General features: G+C 41.6%; 1 protein-coding gene and 1 long non-coding RNA gene across 3 annotated transcripts in view; one reads left to right on the top strand and one right to left on the bottom strand.

The window, feature by feature from the left end:
• Positions 1 to 1,465, bottom strand: part of pfkmb (phosphofructokinase, muscle b) — a 22,335-nt gene extending 20,870 nt beyond the window's left edge. The window contains exon 1 of the mRNA XM_034299057.2: positions 1,231 to 1,465. Coding sequence (XP_034154948.1) covers positions 1,231 to 1,450 — 220 coding nt within the window. The 5' untranslated portion in view covers positions 1,451 to 1,465. The remainder of the gene's footprint in view (positions 1 to 1,230) is intronic.
• A 2,093-nt stretch (positions 1,466 to 3,558) lies between these two features.
• The window catches only part of LOC113545909 (uncharacterized), a 12,092-nt gene continuing 650 nt past the window's right edge, over positions 3,559 to 15,000 (top strand). The window contains exons 1-3 of one of the 2 annotated variants that reach the window (XR_008301352.1): positions 3,559 to 3,659; positions 13,270 to 13,357; positions 13,914 to 15,000. The exon at positions 13,914 to 15,000 is cut by the window's right edge and continues 650 nt beyond it. This is a non-coding gene — a long non-coding RNA (uncharacterized LOC113545909). Of the gene's footprint in view, positions 3,660 to 8,137; positions 8,327 to 13,269; positions 13,358 to 13,913 lie in introns of both variants that reach the window. The other variant, XR_008301351.1, reaches the window with a different exon arrangement.

Here is a 15,000-nt window from a genome sequence, read left to right as displayed (position 1 = left end):
TCACACACTCACACACTCACACACACTCACACCTTCACACACTCACACACCTTCACACACCTTCACACACTCACACACTCACACACCTTCACACACTCACACACTCACACACACCTTCACACACTCACACACTCACACACTCACACACACTCACACACTCACACACCTTCACACACTCACACACCTTCACACACCTTCACACACTCACACACTCACACACTCACACACACTCACACACTCACACACCTTCACACACTCACACACTCACACACCTTCACACACTCACACACTCACACACCTTCACACACTCACACACTCACACACCTTCACACACTCACACACTCACACACACCTTCACACACTCACACACTCACACACTCACACACACTCACACACTCACACACCTTCACACACTCACACACCTTCACACACCTTCACACACTCACACACTCACACACTCACACACACTCACACACTCACACACCTTCACACACTCACACACTCACACACCTTCACACACTCACACACTCACACACCTTCACACACTCACACACTCACACACTCACACACCTTCACACACTCACACACTCACACACTCACACACCTTCACACACTCACACACCTTCACACACTCACACACTCACACACCTTCACACACTCACACACTCACACACACTCACACACTCACACACTCACACACTCACACACCTTCACACACTCACACACTCACACACCTTCACACACTCACACACCTTCACACACTCACACACCTTCACACACTCACACACTCACACCTTCACACACTCACACACTCACACCTTCACACACTCACACACTCACACCTTCACACACTCACACACACTCACACACTCACACACCTTCACACACTCACACACTCACACACCTTCACACACTCACACACCTTCACACACTCACACACCTTCACACACTCACACACTCACACCTTCACACACTCACACACTCACACACCTTCACACACTCACACCTTCACACACTCACACCTTCTCACACTCACACACTCACACACCTTCACACACTCACACACCTTCACACACCTTCACACACTCACACACCTTCACACACTCACACACTCACACACCTTCACACACTCACACACTCACACACCTTCACACACTCACACACTCACACACACTCACACACTCACACACCTTCACACACTCACACACTCACACACCTTCACACACTCACCCTGAGCATCTCCTCCGGACGTGAGGACAGCGATGGCCTTCCCCACGCCCATGCTGGTGGGGTCCATGTGTGCTGGCTGCATTGTGAAGAACCGTCCTGGGGCTGAAAGAGAAAGAACAGAAAGGTAGAGGTGGAAAACGAGTGTGACGAGTGTCTCGCTCTGTCTCTCCGTCTGTGTGTTCACTCTGTGCTCTGGTGGGACGGTAATGAATCTGGACATGAGGGACACTGTATAACCCTCCTGCCCCTCCTCCTGCTGGCACACACACTCACACACTCACACACACTCACACACTCACACACACACACACACACACTCACACACACATACACACTCACACACTCACACACACACACACACACTCATACACACTCTCACACACACTCTCACACACACACTCACATACTCTCACACACACTCACACACACACACTCACACACACACACTCACACACACACACACACACCCTCACACACACACACTCACTCACTCAGACACACACACACACACACTCTCACACACTCATACACACACACACACACACACACTTACCTCCATGCTGTGTGATGTCATCATTTGTAGAAGTTTCAGAATTGTGTTTTCCATCTACAACATAAACATCTCCATATTCAGATAAACTTACACTTTATTCTTCTTCTTATTATTATGCTACTGAGTGAGACCTTAACCTAGTCATCACACACTGCCTTAAAATTCATGTAATAACCCGCCGCTGCTTGTTAGCAATGTATAAAGTTCTAATTCCCAAGAGAGAATTGTTAATCGTTAAATAAAAAAGAAATTAGGTAAATACGCATGTGCCCTTCAACATCTAAACAGTAAACCAGTAAATCAAAATCTAAAAAGATTGAATTAAAGAAAATTTAGCTACATACACAGTCCCCTCCGAAAGTATTGGAACAGCAAGATCAGGAAGTGAAAGCTGAAATTCTGATCTATCGTCTCAGATTCATCTTTCGATCTCAAACAACCGAATTGGCCTTGCTGTTCCAATACTTTCGGAGGAGACTGTATGTAAACTGTGTGATGAGGCGTTTAATCACCACTCAGTGGTATTTTAGGTGATTTTTGTGGGTCAGGAGCATATCATAGTTTTCTAGGTGATTGGGTTAGGGTTAGGGTTGAATTGTGAATCTGGATTTTTTAAAGGCATATAGGAAAAAAAATCTGTAATGCGTAAGACTCAGGTGTACGCTATCAAAATTATTTACCGCTGAATTCAGTAAAGTGATCATGAAGGGAACAGGAGAAGGTCCAGTTCATTATAACAGGCCCTGTCCTGCTACACTGCCTGCTGCGTCACCAGTATGTGTTGTCATGTGGTCACCTGTCTGTCTGTCTGTCTGTCTGCCTGTCTGTCTGTCTGTCTGTCTCTCTGTCTGTCTGTCTCTCTGTCTGTCTGTCTGTCTGTCTGTCTCTCTGTCTGTCTGTCTGTCTGTCTGTCTCTCTGTCTGTCTCTCTGTCTCTCTGCCTGTCTGTCTGTCTGTCTGTCTGTCTGTCTGTCTGTCTCTCCGTCTGTCTGTCTGTCTGTCTGTCTGTCTGTCTGTCTGTCTGTCTCTCTGACTGTCTGTCTGTCTCTCTGTCTCTCTGTCTGTCTGTCTGTCTGTCTCTCTGTCTCTCTGTCTGTCTCTCCGTCTCTCTGTCTGTCTGTCTCTCTGACTGTCTGTCTCTCTGTCTCTCTGCCTGTCTGTCTGTCTGTCTGTCTGTCTGTCTCTCTGTCTCTCTGTCTCTCTGTCTCTCTGTCTGTCTGTCTGTCTGTCTCTCTGTCTCTCTGCCTGTCTCTCCGTCTGTCTGTCTGTCTGTCTCTCTGTCTGTCTGTCTGTCTGTCTGTCTCTCTGACTGTCTGTCTGTCTCTCTGACTGTCTGTCTGTCTCTCTGTCTGTCTGCCAAAATACTGAGTAACTCGATCCACAGGCAGACACACAGATAAAAACCCACTGTACTGCTCTTACACTGTACAATCACAACAATACCTACAACTAAATTAAATATAGACAAACAGATTGGCTTGAACACACACACACACACACACACTGCTCATACCGTTTACTGCACTGCCATAATGAGTCTTTGTAGATAAAGTGTAGTGCCAGATGAACACAGCCAGTCCGATCAGTGGAATCCAGGAGAGCAGATGAAGACCAAACACCAGCAAATCTAACAAACACACACCCATTTCACACACATCCCGAATACACACTCACACCTCCGCCACACCGCTTTCATCACCCACTCCAGAATGAACAGAGCTGATCAGTATTATTAGAGCTGACCTCACATACACTAACGCTCTATTTTACACCCCCAGCATTCCCTCCTGCCTCCTACGACCTCCACTCACCCCAGACCAAACTAAAGTTCTCCTCCAGAGTCTTCCACTCTAATGTCTCTCACTCAGCATGGAAGCGTAAGTGCCGATGTTTTGTGGTTAAACTTCTGTTCTTATGGAATTTTATCTTTCTAAATTCATGAAGGTTTTGTGATATCCTTGCACCATCAGAGACGCACACCTGAAACCGTAGTTCCATCTCTGAAAGGAGAGATTTGCATGTTTACAGCTTCATTTATACACAAACCTTTAATCCTTTTAATTAATGAACACTGTCTATGTGTGTTTTAGTAAAATGAGGTGACAGGGTGGGTGTGGTGAAGCAAAGTTCCTGTTACCAAGCTGATTATTTTCCTAAAACAACGTGTCTTCATGTGTTTTATCGCTCTTATACGACAGCAATTTGCCAATGATTACAATTTGTTATTAATTAAAGAAACCTTCAGGAGAAGCTTCAGGAGAAGAATAAATCAGTGCAGGGAGAGTGTACTCATCCATAGCTTTGTTCTCCGCTGTGGAGAAGGGATAAATTGTTGATAAATTTTTTAGAGAGCAGGTCTATGTCACAGACTTATAGGTGGTAAGGAGGAAGTTTATTCATTGTTGATCTCAGGGATTTCGATAGTCGTGGATGCTATGGTGATTAAGCGGCTTCTGATGAAAGATTAAAGACTCAGGGAACAGGTGATGATCTCTCACAGGGGGAGTGTTGTGTTGTGTGAAAATTGGGTGAGATGGTGGCCAGAAATGAGATGTTTTCTTGTTTTGAAGAACAGGCATGAGTGGCCTCTCTGCTAAAGAACCTTAGTCCTTTCTTTGCATCTTATGCATGGCCAATCTGCATGGGTTTCAGCTTGGAGACACAGACTGGGCAGTGAAGCAATTTTTCTCTCTTTTACCGGATTATCCAGACAAATTGTCTGTGGTCTAATGGCTATCACAACAGGCCATCTCTGTGAGGACACAGGCCTGGAACTCTTTGCAGAAACCTGAGATGAGTGCTGGTTCATTCCACCTGCTGCTTGCTGCAAGCATCCTGAACCCTAATTAATAATGTGGTTCTGGTCCCTTGTTTTAAGGAAGGGAGACATTCTCCTTCTTCTCTACCTTCAAGAGGGTGATTAAAGGTGTTGGGAAAGAGACAAATCTATCATATGTATGGATAAGTTCACCTCCTTGAGACTCTACTGCCATAGTCCAGGTTAGTGCGAGAATACTTCAGCCACCTTGTTTAAAGAACAGTTCAGAGGGAAACCTTGGCATTTTGCAGAATCTCTGTCATTTTTCTCAGTCTGCGCTGTGTGGAGTCGATGCCTCTGGCAGGCAGAGGAAGACGCGGGAGTTAGCTGCTGTAAGCATTTAGACAGCTTGTCCAGTGTGGCGAGGATGGCAGCAAACAGCTGTTGTTCCCCGATGACACTTCCTCGAGCAGACAGCACCTGAGGTAACATCCATAAGTTGGTGAAGTCTTCTATCAGGAGATCACACAAGATTTGAATGCAAATGCAGGGTTTATTAAAAGACTGGAGGGAGACCATCCAAAAAGGCAAAGCAAACTCACATCTAACTCAGAAACAAAAGCAAAACCAGAAGAGTAAGATACTAAGCCTTGGATTGTATTAGCTGAAAGCAGGAGTCAGACTTTACAATGAACTGAAATATGCTGTGGATATTTAGAGTTTCTCAGTAACCTGGAGCAGGTGAGTTGAGTTCCTAATCAGGAGACTGTGAACAGCCCTGTACACTAAACAGGTCTAACACTGTGACCTGATAATCCCTTCTCCACAGAAGCTAGAGAGGAGTACATCAGCGAGGCCCTGAAACAGGGATATCAATCCCTCCACCTCACCTGCATTTGCCAGATTCTTCTTGGTTCAAAATAAAGAAGGAGCCATTCAGCTATGCCTCAACTACAGGTGCTTGAACCAAGTAATGGTAAAATACTGGCACTTATTACTCTTAGTCCCATAAGCACTTCACCACTGCAGTGCTGACTGGTCAATGTCTCATCTGTGGTTCAGGCATTTATAACTGACATCCTTGATTTATTTCATCTCTCCTGAAAGTCATGTCTATCATGCTAAAAAGGTCTTCTGGAAATCCAGCTATTTATGAAAAGGTGAGTTTCCTGTGGTGTTCTTCAGCAAGGAGGGCGTGTTCATGGATGAAGTCAGGAACCATCACTGTATGGTCAGTCTCTAAAATCATGAAGGGCCTTTAGAAATTCCTGGCCTCAGCTCCATCACTGTGTCATTTGCAGATAATTGCATTTACTGTACAAGTGAACCTCAAAGAGTCATAACCTTGATTATACCTGGTTCTACTATAGAACATCCAGATCAAGTTTCACCTGAAGGTGTTTAAGGTACTCTGGATCTCTCTATGACGAAAGGTGTAAAGCTGTCAGTATTTGTTTTAATCACAGTGGATTGTTTTTTAAATTTATTTACTTTTTGCCATAGTATCATTTTGGTATCACAATTATGGTATCGTAACAACCCTATTGATAAAAAAAAAAAAAAAACAATACTTAAAATGTACAATCTTTTTAAAGTAATGATCTATTAATTATAGTTTTGATGAACACTAATGGCCATCACACCCACATGTTTCTTCTCCAAACTGTAACCACAAAGTCAGAAGCACACAGTTGTATAGAACGTCTCTGTGTGCTGTAGCTTTACAGTTTCCCTTCACTGGAACTAAGAGGCTGAAACCTGTTCCAGCATGACGATGCCCCTGTGCACAAAGCGAGCTCCATGAAGACATGGTGTGTGAAGGTTGGAGTGGAAGAACCCGAGTGTCCTGCACAGAGATATTGACACTGAACAGATTATAGTGACGATTCATTCAGTATTTCAGTCTTGTACACACACTGTCATATTGTTTTTATTAATTTTGGTGTTTAGTGCAGGACTATGACGCTTCCCTCATGGCCGTGTTGTATATAATGAGATGCACTGTCAGAAGCAAAGGGCAGAGAGTCGATCTGTGATTGACAGCTATCACTCTTCAGCCCTGATTAAAGGGTTACGAGGTTCAATACTGTCACCTATAGGCCCAGTGTGTGTGTGTGTGTGTGTGTGTGTGAATGGGGCACTGATCTTATAGACATAAACAGATAGTTGTTGATTTTTTGTGCACTGAGATAAATCACACACACTCTTTTCTTGCACAGTAGTGGTGATGGTCTGAAATCGTATGTAGCAGCATCTCTGTTTAACTTAAGGCCTCCATCTGTATCTGTTTATTTCTCCAAATATCTGTATCCAGATTTAAACTGGAAATGGACATGGCCTAAAGTTTTTAAAATGAAATTAAATGTGGAGAAAAGAAAAGAAGAAGAAAAGATGGTCTCAGAAATGGAGTCCTTTGCAGCTTGCATGCACAAGTTAATTATTTTTTTAGACCCAGCAGAGATTCCTGATGGTACAATAAATTAAAGCAGCATTCTTTGTGAATTTGGGGTCAGTTTGTACAGAAATGTGATAAAAATGTGGGTTTATTTTAGAGTTCAGTAAGGCAGTGCTGAGGTCAGGATACTGAAGCAAACTGCTGAGGATAGAAAAAAAAACACAAAAATAATAGTGAGGTTGCTATTCGTATCTGTTTAGGACACATTATCTGTTAATTCTGAATAATGTATTTGTATTCAGTTACATCCAGAACACACACTGATGCCTGCTAACATGACACTGTGTTTGGGTGGAAATCTCAGAGGAAAGAGAGCAGGACTCCTTCTTGCCAACACCAACACTGAGAGGCCACTAACACTAACCACCGCATGATTCATTCCTGCAGATGATCATCAAAAAACTAAACAATACAAATGCTTCAAAAGATACAGCTCTCAGCTCTTTTTATTTCTCTGGGTTTCTTTCTTCCTTCCTTTCTTACGTTTTCAAACACAACCACTTAGCCCATTATGGGTTAACAATGTGCTTATATATTTGCAAAATTAAAATATGACTTATTCTTCTCATTTTTGTAATAAGCTACACACCCTGTCTCTTCCTGGACATTATACTTCACTTACAAAATGTAATGTAATAGAACCTTATTTTAAATCAGGAAACTGTGTGAAACGTCTGAGCGATGGTATTTATGTGATCTGGAAGATGGAGCAAAAAGAAGTGTTATGCCGAGGAAGGACAGAGCACAGAACTGAGAATAGAGGATGAAAGTGAGACTAGACCATGCATGTTTGTGTGTGTGTGTGTGTGTGTGTGTTGTGCGTGGGTGTGTTGTCTGTGTCGTTCTGATCAATACAGCGATTGGATTTTGTCTAATTGGCTAATTGAAGGTCATAGAAAAGATAATAGGCAGTAAATTATCCCTCTGCGTCTCTCACTCACCTTCCCCCCAATTTATTATTAACGAGTGTTGTCTGTCTCGTTAGTGTTCAGAACACAACACAGCAAACGCAAACAGAGACAGGCGCGCTAGCATAACCTCAGATAATTGCCTTCTTCCTGTGTGTCTCCCTGTCGTCCTCCGTCTCTCTCTCTCTCTCTCTCTCTCTCTCTCTCTCTTTCTGTCTCGATTCCTTCCAAAAGCGCTAAAGATGAAAACAGCAGCATGAGGACGTCCTGAGACTCGTTCTGCTCACACCACATCTGTTCATCCATCCATCCGTCTGTCCACTGAGGTTTACCTTCTCCGCCTCTGATCGAGTGCTCTACTGGAGCGCGAGGACGAACCTCACTACACTCTCATCTCTAAACTGTCTGGGATTATTTGATGAGGTTGTTCTACTCTTCACTAAACGGTTCTGCTTATGAACCAGGAGCATCAGTTGCAGCCTGTAATGCTTAGTGGCAGCTGTAGTACAGGAAGTCCCGCCCTTTAATAAAAAGTGTAAGCAGGAAAATGTCCTGTCCATCAGAGTCCTTCCTTGGCACATGCACAGATTTGGGCGCTCTCTGTTTTTAACTAACCTTACTAAAGTCCTGCTATATCAGAGCATTTATTCTTCAGTTTTCTCTCCATATGGCGTCGTATTCACAGATGGCCACCAACAGTTGCGTCAGTATTTACGTGAGGAAAGTTGCTGGTATTCAGAGTCGGGTTACGCAGCTGTTTCAGTGGATTTTCTGAGTTCCGCATTCAGATTATTAAAATCACCTGCGTGTCGTTCACACCTCCGAGGTTGTCAGGTGTTCCTCGAGTAGAAGCGTCTGAGACAGAGATTTACACCAGCGTCTAGACCACCGCCTTTAAACACAAACACGCTTTAAACCTGAAAATAATCAGGGACAGAAAATACGGACTTAAGAAGGAAATTGTGCTTTTTTTGCTGTCAGATTTAATATTATGTAACATAAAAGTGAGAGAGAATTTAAAACTGAAAAATAAAAGACTAATATGATGATGTATGAAAATGAAGAGATGGGGAGTGTTGAAATAAATCTAATAGGAGTCTCTTATATCACTGATATATTACTGCATGAATAGAGCTAGCTGTAATTCTCACATTAATTAAATTAAAATTTAATTTAACAAAATGGCTTCCACACTCATTATTCAGCAGCACATAGAATAGCACTTGATCCAGCACATCCTGTATTTTAAATTAATTTTATATATCATGTGCACAAGTTCCTGTGTGCTGAGAAACCATGTGCTGTTCAGTTCACTATTTTACGTTTTTAGAGATTTGTACCATTTTGATTTCTAAACGCATTCCATAATGCAATAGCAAAGTGTCCAAATGATTCACATTAGAAGGTACAGAATACGAAAAATTCACCACATCAGACAATGTAATGATAGATCCATCATTGTTACCATAGAAACAGCTGTAAAGGAAGTTATCGGTTATCGGAAGTTACAGGTATTTTCTCAGTCCTGAGGCTCTGATATTGGTGTAGCGTTGAAAAAGGAAAAAGTGGGATTGTGACATCACTATAATGAACAAATGCAGGTTAATACAGTGGGCTTGTTCTCAGTAAGAACCATTTTGTGATCTTCAACCACCCCATGAGCTTTGATGGTGTGGAAGTTCATTCCTCTCTCTCTCTCTCTCTCTCTCTCTCTCTCTCTCGCTCTCCCTCTCTCTCTCTCTTTCTCATTGGAATTCCACACGCTCACACTCTGTCTTGTTAGGACGTCTTGTTGAGCCAATTAGTTTCTCCTCCTCATTTTGTTCTCTCTCTTTCGCTCTCTTGTACACTCTGTCCCCCATTTCATGCATTCCCAATCCCTCGAGTGCTTTCTCTTAACCATAAATGAAGGAGTGTGTATTGAGGTCAGGGCGTTTGTGTGTGTGTGTGTGTGTGTGTGTTTGTTCACAGTGTGTTCATGGTTTTCCCTTTCCTCCCTGCATCCTTCTTGGAAAAGAGAGAGAGAGAGAGAGAGGGTGGAGGAGAGAGGGATGGAGGTGAAATGCTCTGTTGCGTTGAAGGTCTCAGCAGATTACAAACTGAGGAAGAAAGACAGAGAGAGAAAGATTTAAAAAATGTTCTGTGTCAGGAGTCTTAACAAGTAAATGTAAAAGTATGCAGGGTTTATCCTTCTTACCTTCTTACTGGGAGTGTGTGTGTGTGTGTGTGTGTGTGCGTTGACAACACACCCTAGTGAGCTGACAGCATTGACAGAAGTCTGAAAATAGCACATCAGTAATGCAGAGTCGGACCTTCTCCTTTATGACAGCATGGAATATCATTAAATACTATATTTGTGTGTGTGTGTGTGTGTGTGTGTGTGTGATGCACTAATGATGAGTGGGGCACAACATGAAGTTTTCGCACATTAATTAATGAAGACATGATGGAACTCATCACACACACACGCGCACACACACACACACACACACACACACACACACACACTGAGGTGCACTAATTTATGCATTCTCAGTATTTTTCTCAGTCTCCTGATCCTACAAACATCCTGCAGGTTTTTCGTGCTACACTTTGGCAGATACGTCAAATAAAATGTTCATCTCAGTTCATCACAGCTTTATATAAAACTGAATCACATCAACACACTCCATCACTAACACCACCACCATGAAATAATACATGCAAACACACACACTGTGATTGGTCAGAAGGTGTTGATTAATTTTCTGTAACGTTATCGTTTCTATAGTAACAGCTCGTTCACAGAGACGTGTACAGCAGATGCTCCACATAAACAGATTTTTTTTTTAAAAGTGTGTAATCGTTGATATGGTGAAGTTTTCTATAAGAAGATGTTTATTTAACATTTATGGAAGGAGTCTCCAGTGTCAGTGCTTTAAGTTTTCCGACATCTTCAGGACAGAGGAGTTTACGCTTCTTTGCGGTTTCTCAGTAACATGCGTAACAAGCTGCGTTTTTTTTTTGTTTTATTAACTTGAGAGAGAAAAAAGAGAGGGAACGACTGTGTATAGCTGCGAGACATTAACATTAAATGTAACTATAAATGGATAAAATGTATGATGTATCATTCTTTAATAAATACACGTTCTAATTGTTGGTATATTTCTGTGGTATAAGAGGAATAAAACACTTGGGAATAACTTCAGGCTTTACTCAGATTATCTTCCTATACCAGCATCGTGCTTTATTCCTTACCAACGCCCCACGTGACGTTACAATCAAATTCAGTCCAAATATAAAGATGCTGCCTCTCTTAAAATCAGCTACTTAAGAAAAAAACCATAAGAATGTTTTCCAAAAACTGACTGAGTTTAAAGTGGATCAGAGTATTGTGGCTTGTTTTTATCAGACTACATGCATGAGGTCCTCTCAGCCTATCAGCAGCTCTGTAGCTAACAGTCATCAGTGCTGCGGTATGTTATAACTGTAAATGTACTGAGCACATATAGTGCAGAATGTATGCAAAGACCAGGTAATTAAGATTTTGTGGCATGAAACTGTATCATACGATGAGCATCTGATGGATTTTGTAGCACTGAAGCATTATATCTGATTTCACAGTGTGATGTGGCCTTTTCCTTCATGACAGAGGAAGAGATGCTGTGTTTGAAGAGCACTTCTGAATAAAAACTAGGAAGCATCTCGCTCTCTCTCTCTCTCTCCCTCTCTCTCTCTCTCTCTCTCCCTCTCTCTCTCCGTCATGCTCTCCTGCGCTCACTCTTAAGGTCACGGTTTGTACCCACCGTCACCGCTCGTCTACATCTTTTCTCTCTCTGGCCTTCTGTCAGATTTCACAAACACTTCAGAGAGAAAGGAAAAGCAGGAGAAATACTGCAAGAAGTAAACAATGGAGGAAAGAAACTCCATGGGTTTGTTATCTGAGGGTTTAACAGGACGGTCACACGAAACGACTTCCACTCAGATCTGTATTCAGAGCAGAGTTAAACTCTCAGTGAGGATTTAATACTGAAATTACACACATCAGCATTCAGACCTCAGACGTAACTACTGACTTCAGCACTATTCAGAAGTTACGCGAGAGTTACGCACTCGGGGGCGGAGTTTGTCTAAAACAGAGGCGTGTCTCAGTTACACTCTGATTCTGATCTTGAGCTTAAGCGCATGTTTCTTGCGTGATTTCGGCTCGAGTGAGGAGCAGCGTTAAGTCCAGCGCCGCTGTCTGACAGTTTAATATAACCACAACACGTCACTCTGAAATTAATGTTTTAGCTGTAAACACACTCACACACTATGGAATAGTGCTCATTTGAGGACAAAATTAAATATATAAATATGATACTAGTAATGAATTAATAATATTGTCCCTCTAAAGTCCACAAAAAGGTTTTTTTTTCCACACAGAGGACATCAGAGGAGACGCGTCTTAATCAGAGACACGGCTTATCTGGAGGAGGGAATATTTTATGATAAAGTGATGAATGAAGTTAAAGTTTCTCTGTGAGCGTAGCAGATGAGCGCTAGGTCAGATTATCCTTCACACCATGAGCACGTTTTCTTTACAGCATCGAATTAACACCAACACTGACTTTATTTTATTAATTCAACAAATCAACATAGTGAATTAAAAGTGTGATAAAATCTCCTACATCTCACACACACATTACGATTTCATCACCTCCATTTAAAATCTTGTGGCTTCATTAAGTTGCGCTCGAGTAACTGTCAGAGCTCCATATAAATAAATAAAATGTAAAATACAGGATGTGCTGGATCAAGTGCTATTCTATACGCTGCTGAATAATTTTGTTAAATGAAACTAGTGATTAATGTGAGAATTACAGCGAGCTCTATTCATGCAGTGATGTACTGGCGATAGACTAGACTCAGATTTATTTCAACACTCGCTATTGTCAGGTCGCAGAACCAGCTGCAGTTCTAAACGTGCTTAGTCGAGACAGGCAGGAGGTCAGGTGACTAGGAAACAGGATAACTAAAAAGCAGAATAAAAAAAACAGATCAAAAACAAGATAATCATACATGGGAAACAAATGTTTAGTACATCAGGTGAATTTACAAGAGAGCAACACTTCGCAGCGAGTGAATGTACGGAGTCTGTGTGAACGTGACAGGAGTGTGTGTTCAGATTCATAGTCCATGGTGGCCATGTTTTAGGCCGAGGTGCACTCTGGGTAATGGAGTTCGACACAGATTCTAGTGTAGACATGACAGCCATCTTCTCATTCATCTATCATCGTGTTAGTCTTTTTCTTTTTCGTTTTTAAATTCCCTCTTGTATTTGTGTCACATGTGTCTTATGTGTCTTACATTTGACTTCTGAATTTTCTCTCCCTGATTATTTTCAGGTTTAAAGCTGAGTGTTTGTGTTTAAAGGCGGTGGTCTAGACGCTGGTGTAAAACTCCGGTAACCTCGCAGGTGTGAACTTCACACAGGTGATTTTAATAATCTGAATGTGGAGCTCAGAAAATCCACTGACGCAGCTGCGTAACGCGACTCTGAATACCAGCAACTTTCCTCACGTAAAACTGCTGACACTGAATACGACTCACGATGGAGTGAAAAACACTAGAGGAGAAAATTAAGACTCAGAATTATTCTCTATCTCTCTCTCTTCATTTTAATTCTTTTTAATCATTTTAATCAGCAGACTCGAGCACTATTAACAAGCTCAGCCATTTACACTTTAATTATTCTAATGTAGTCTTTTTTTATTTCCTACAAATTGCACTTTGAGAGAGAAACACACGAGGAGGAACCTCTCATGTAATAAAATGTATTTTAGATGTTATTCTACATTATGTTAAAATGTTCCCTTATAAGACATAGAATTATATTACTATAACACACTATGCTACACATTATTTTATTTTCATTTTTATTGTAGTTTTTTTTTTAATGTTCTGCTCCTGACTTTCTCTCTTTTTTCTCTCTTCTCTCCTTCTGTCTCTGTGTGATCCGTCTCTCTGGACCTGCTGTGATGCGTTCAAGCGCTCAGCTGCCACGCACTAATGAACCTCCAACATCTTGTCCCGTCACAGCAATTACACACACACATACACACACACACACACACACACACACACACACGCAGTCCCTCTGCATTATGCAACACACTACATAAATAAAATTATAAACAACTCAGAAATTAAAATAAATGATCCATATATTACACACCTGAAATATCTCATTAGACCATGTTGTTATAATAATTATTATTATTCGTGTATGCATGGTTGAATATCTTCTCTTTCACTCTCTCTTTCACACACACACACACACACACACACACACACACACACACACACACACACACTGATTGAGAGTTTCATCACAGTGACATCACATCCTCTCTCTCCATCACACAGTCTTAGGGTTAATCAAGGCCTGAACTTTAATCAGACGTACTTAATCATTTATAGCCGCAGAGACCAGCCCAAACACCCCTCACACACACACACACACACACACACACACACACACATGCATAATTCAGATATATTTTCCATTTTGCACTCAAATGCTAAGTTGGGAGATGGACAAGCAGAGCTTCGGCTGAGTTTCTGTTCGAACAGGAAGTAGACTGGACAAATTCTCCTTCCCACTTCCTGCCTATATTTATTTATCTGAGTGCACATCATCACATTCAAACTTTCTTAAATTGCAAATTATTTTGAATTGTAATTGGACAGAAGGTGTTGATTAATTCTCTATAACAGCAGCCCTGACAATAGTGCAGGTTTATATTAATGCACTCGTTCTAATACATTATCGTTATCGCTCATTCACAGGGACGTGTACAGTTTAGTTTAGTTTAGTTTAGTTTAGTTTAGTTTATTCATTTATAAAGCACATTTAAAAACAACTAAATTTGAAACCAAAGTGCTCTACAAGTTGTATAAAGCAAATCTATACACAAAAACATTTAACAATACAAAATACAGAGAGACAAATGGACATTTTCCAGGCTCAGACTGAATTAAAAGATAGAGAATAAAATTGAGTCTTCAAGGAGGAACTGAACACAGCAATAGAGGAGGATGATCTTATATGAAAAGGGAGACTATTCCCGAGCCTG

This window comes from Pangasianodon hypophthalmus, chromosome 2 (genome assembly GCF_027358585.1).
Source record: "Pangasianodon hypophthalmus isolate fPanHyp1 chromosome 2, fPanHyp1.pri, whole genome shotgun sequence".
Lineage (NCBI taxonomy): Eukaryota > Metazoa > Chordata > Actinopteri > Siluriformes > Pangasiidae > Pangasianodon > Pangasianodon hypophthalmus.
The sequence above is the reverse complement of the archived record's forward strand: the minus strand, read 5'-3'. Positions and strand labels throughout refer to the sequence as shown.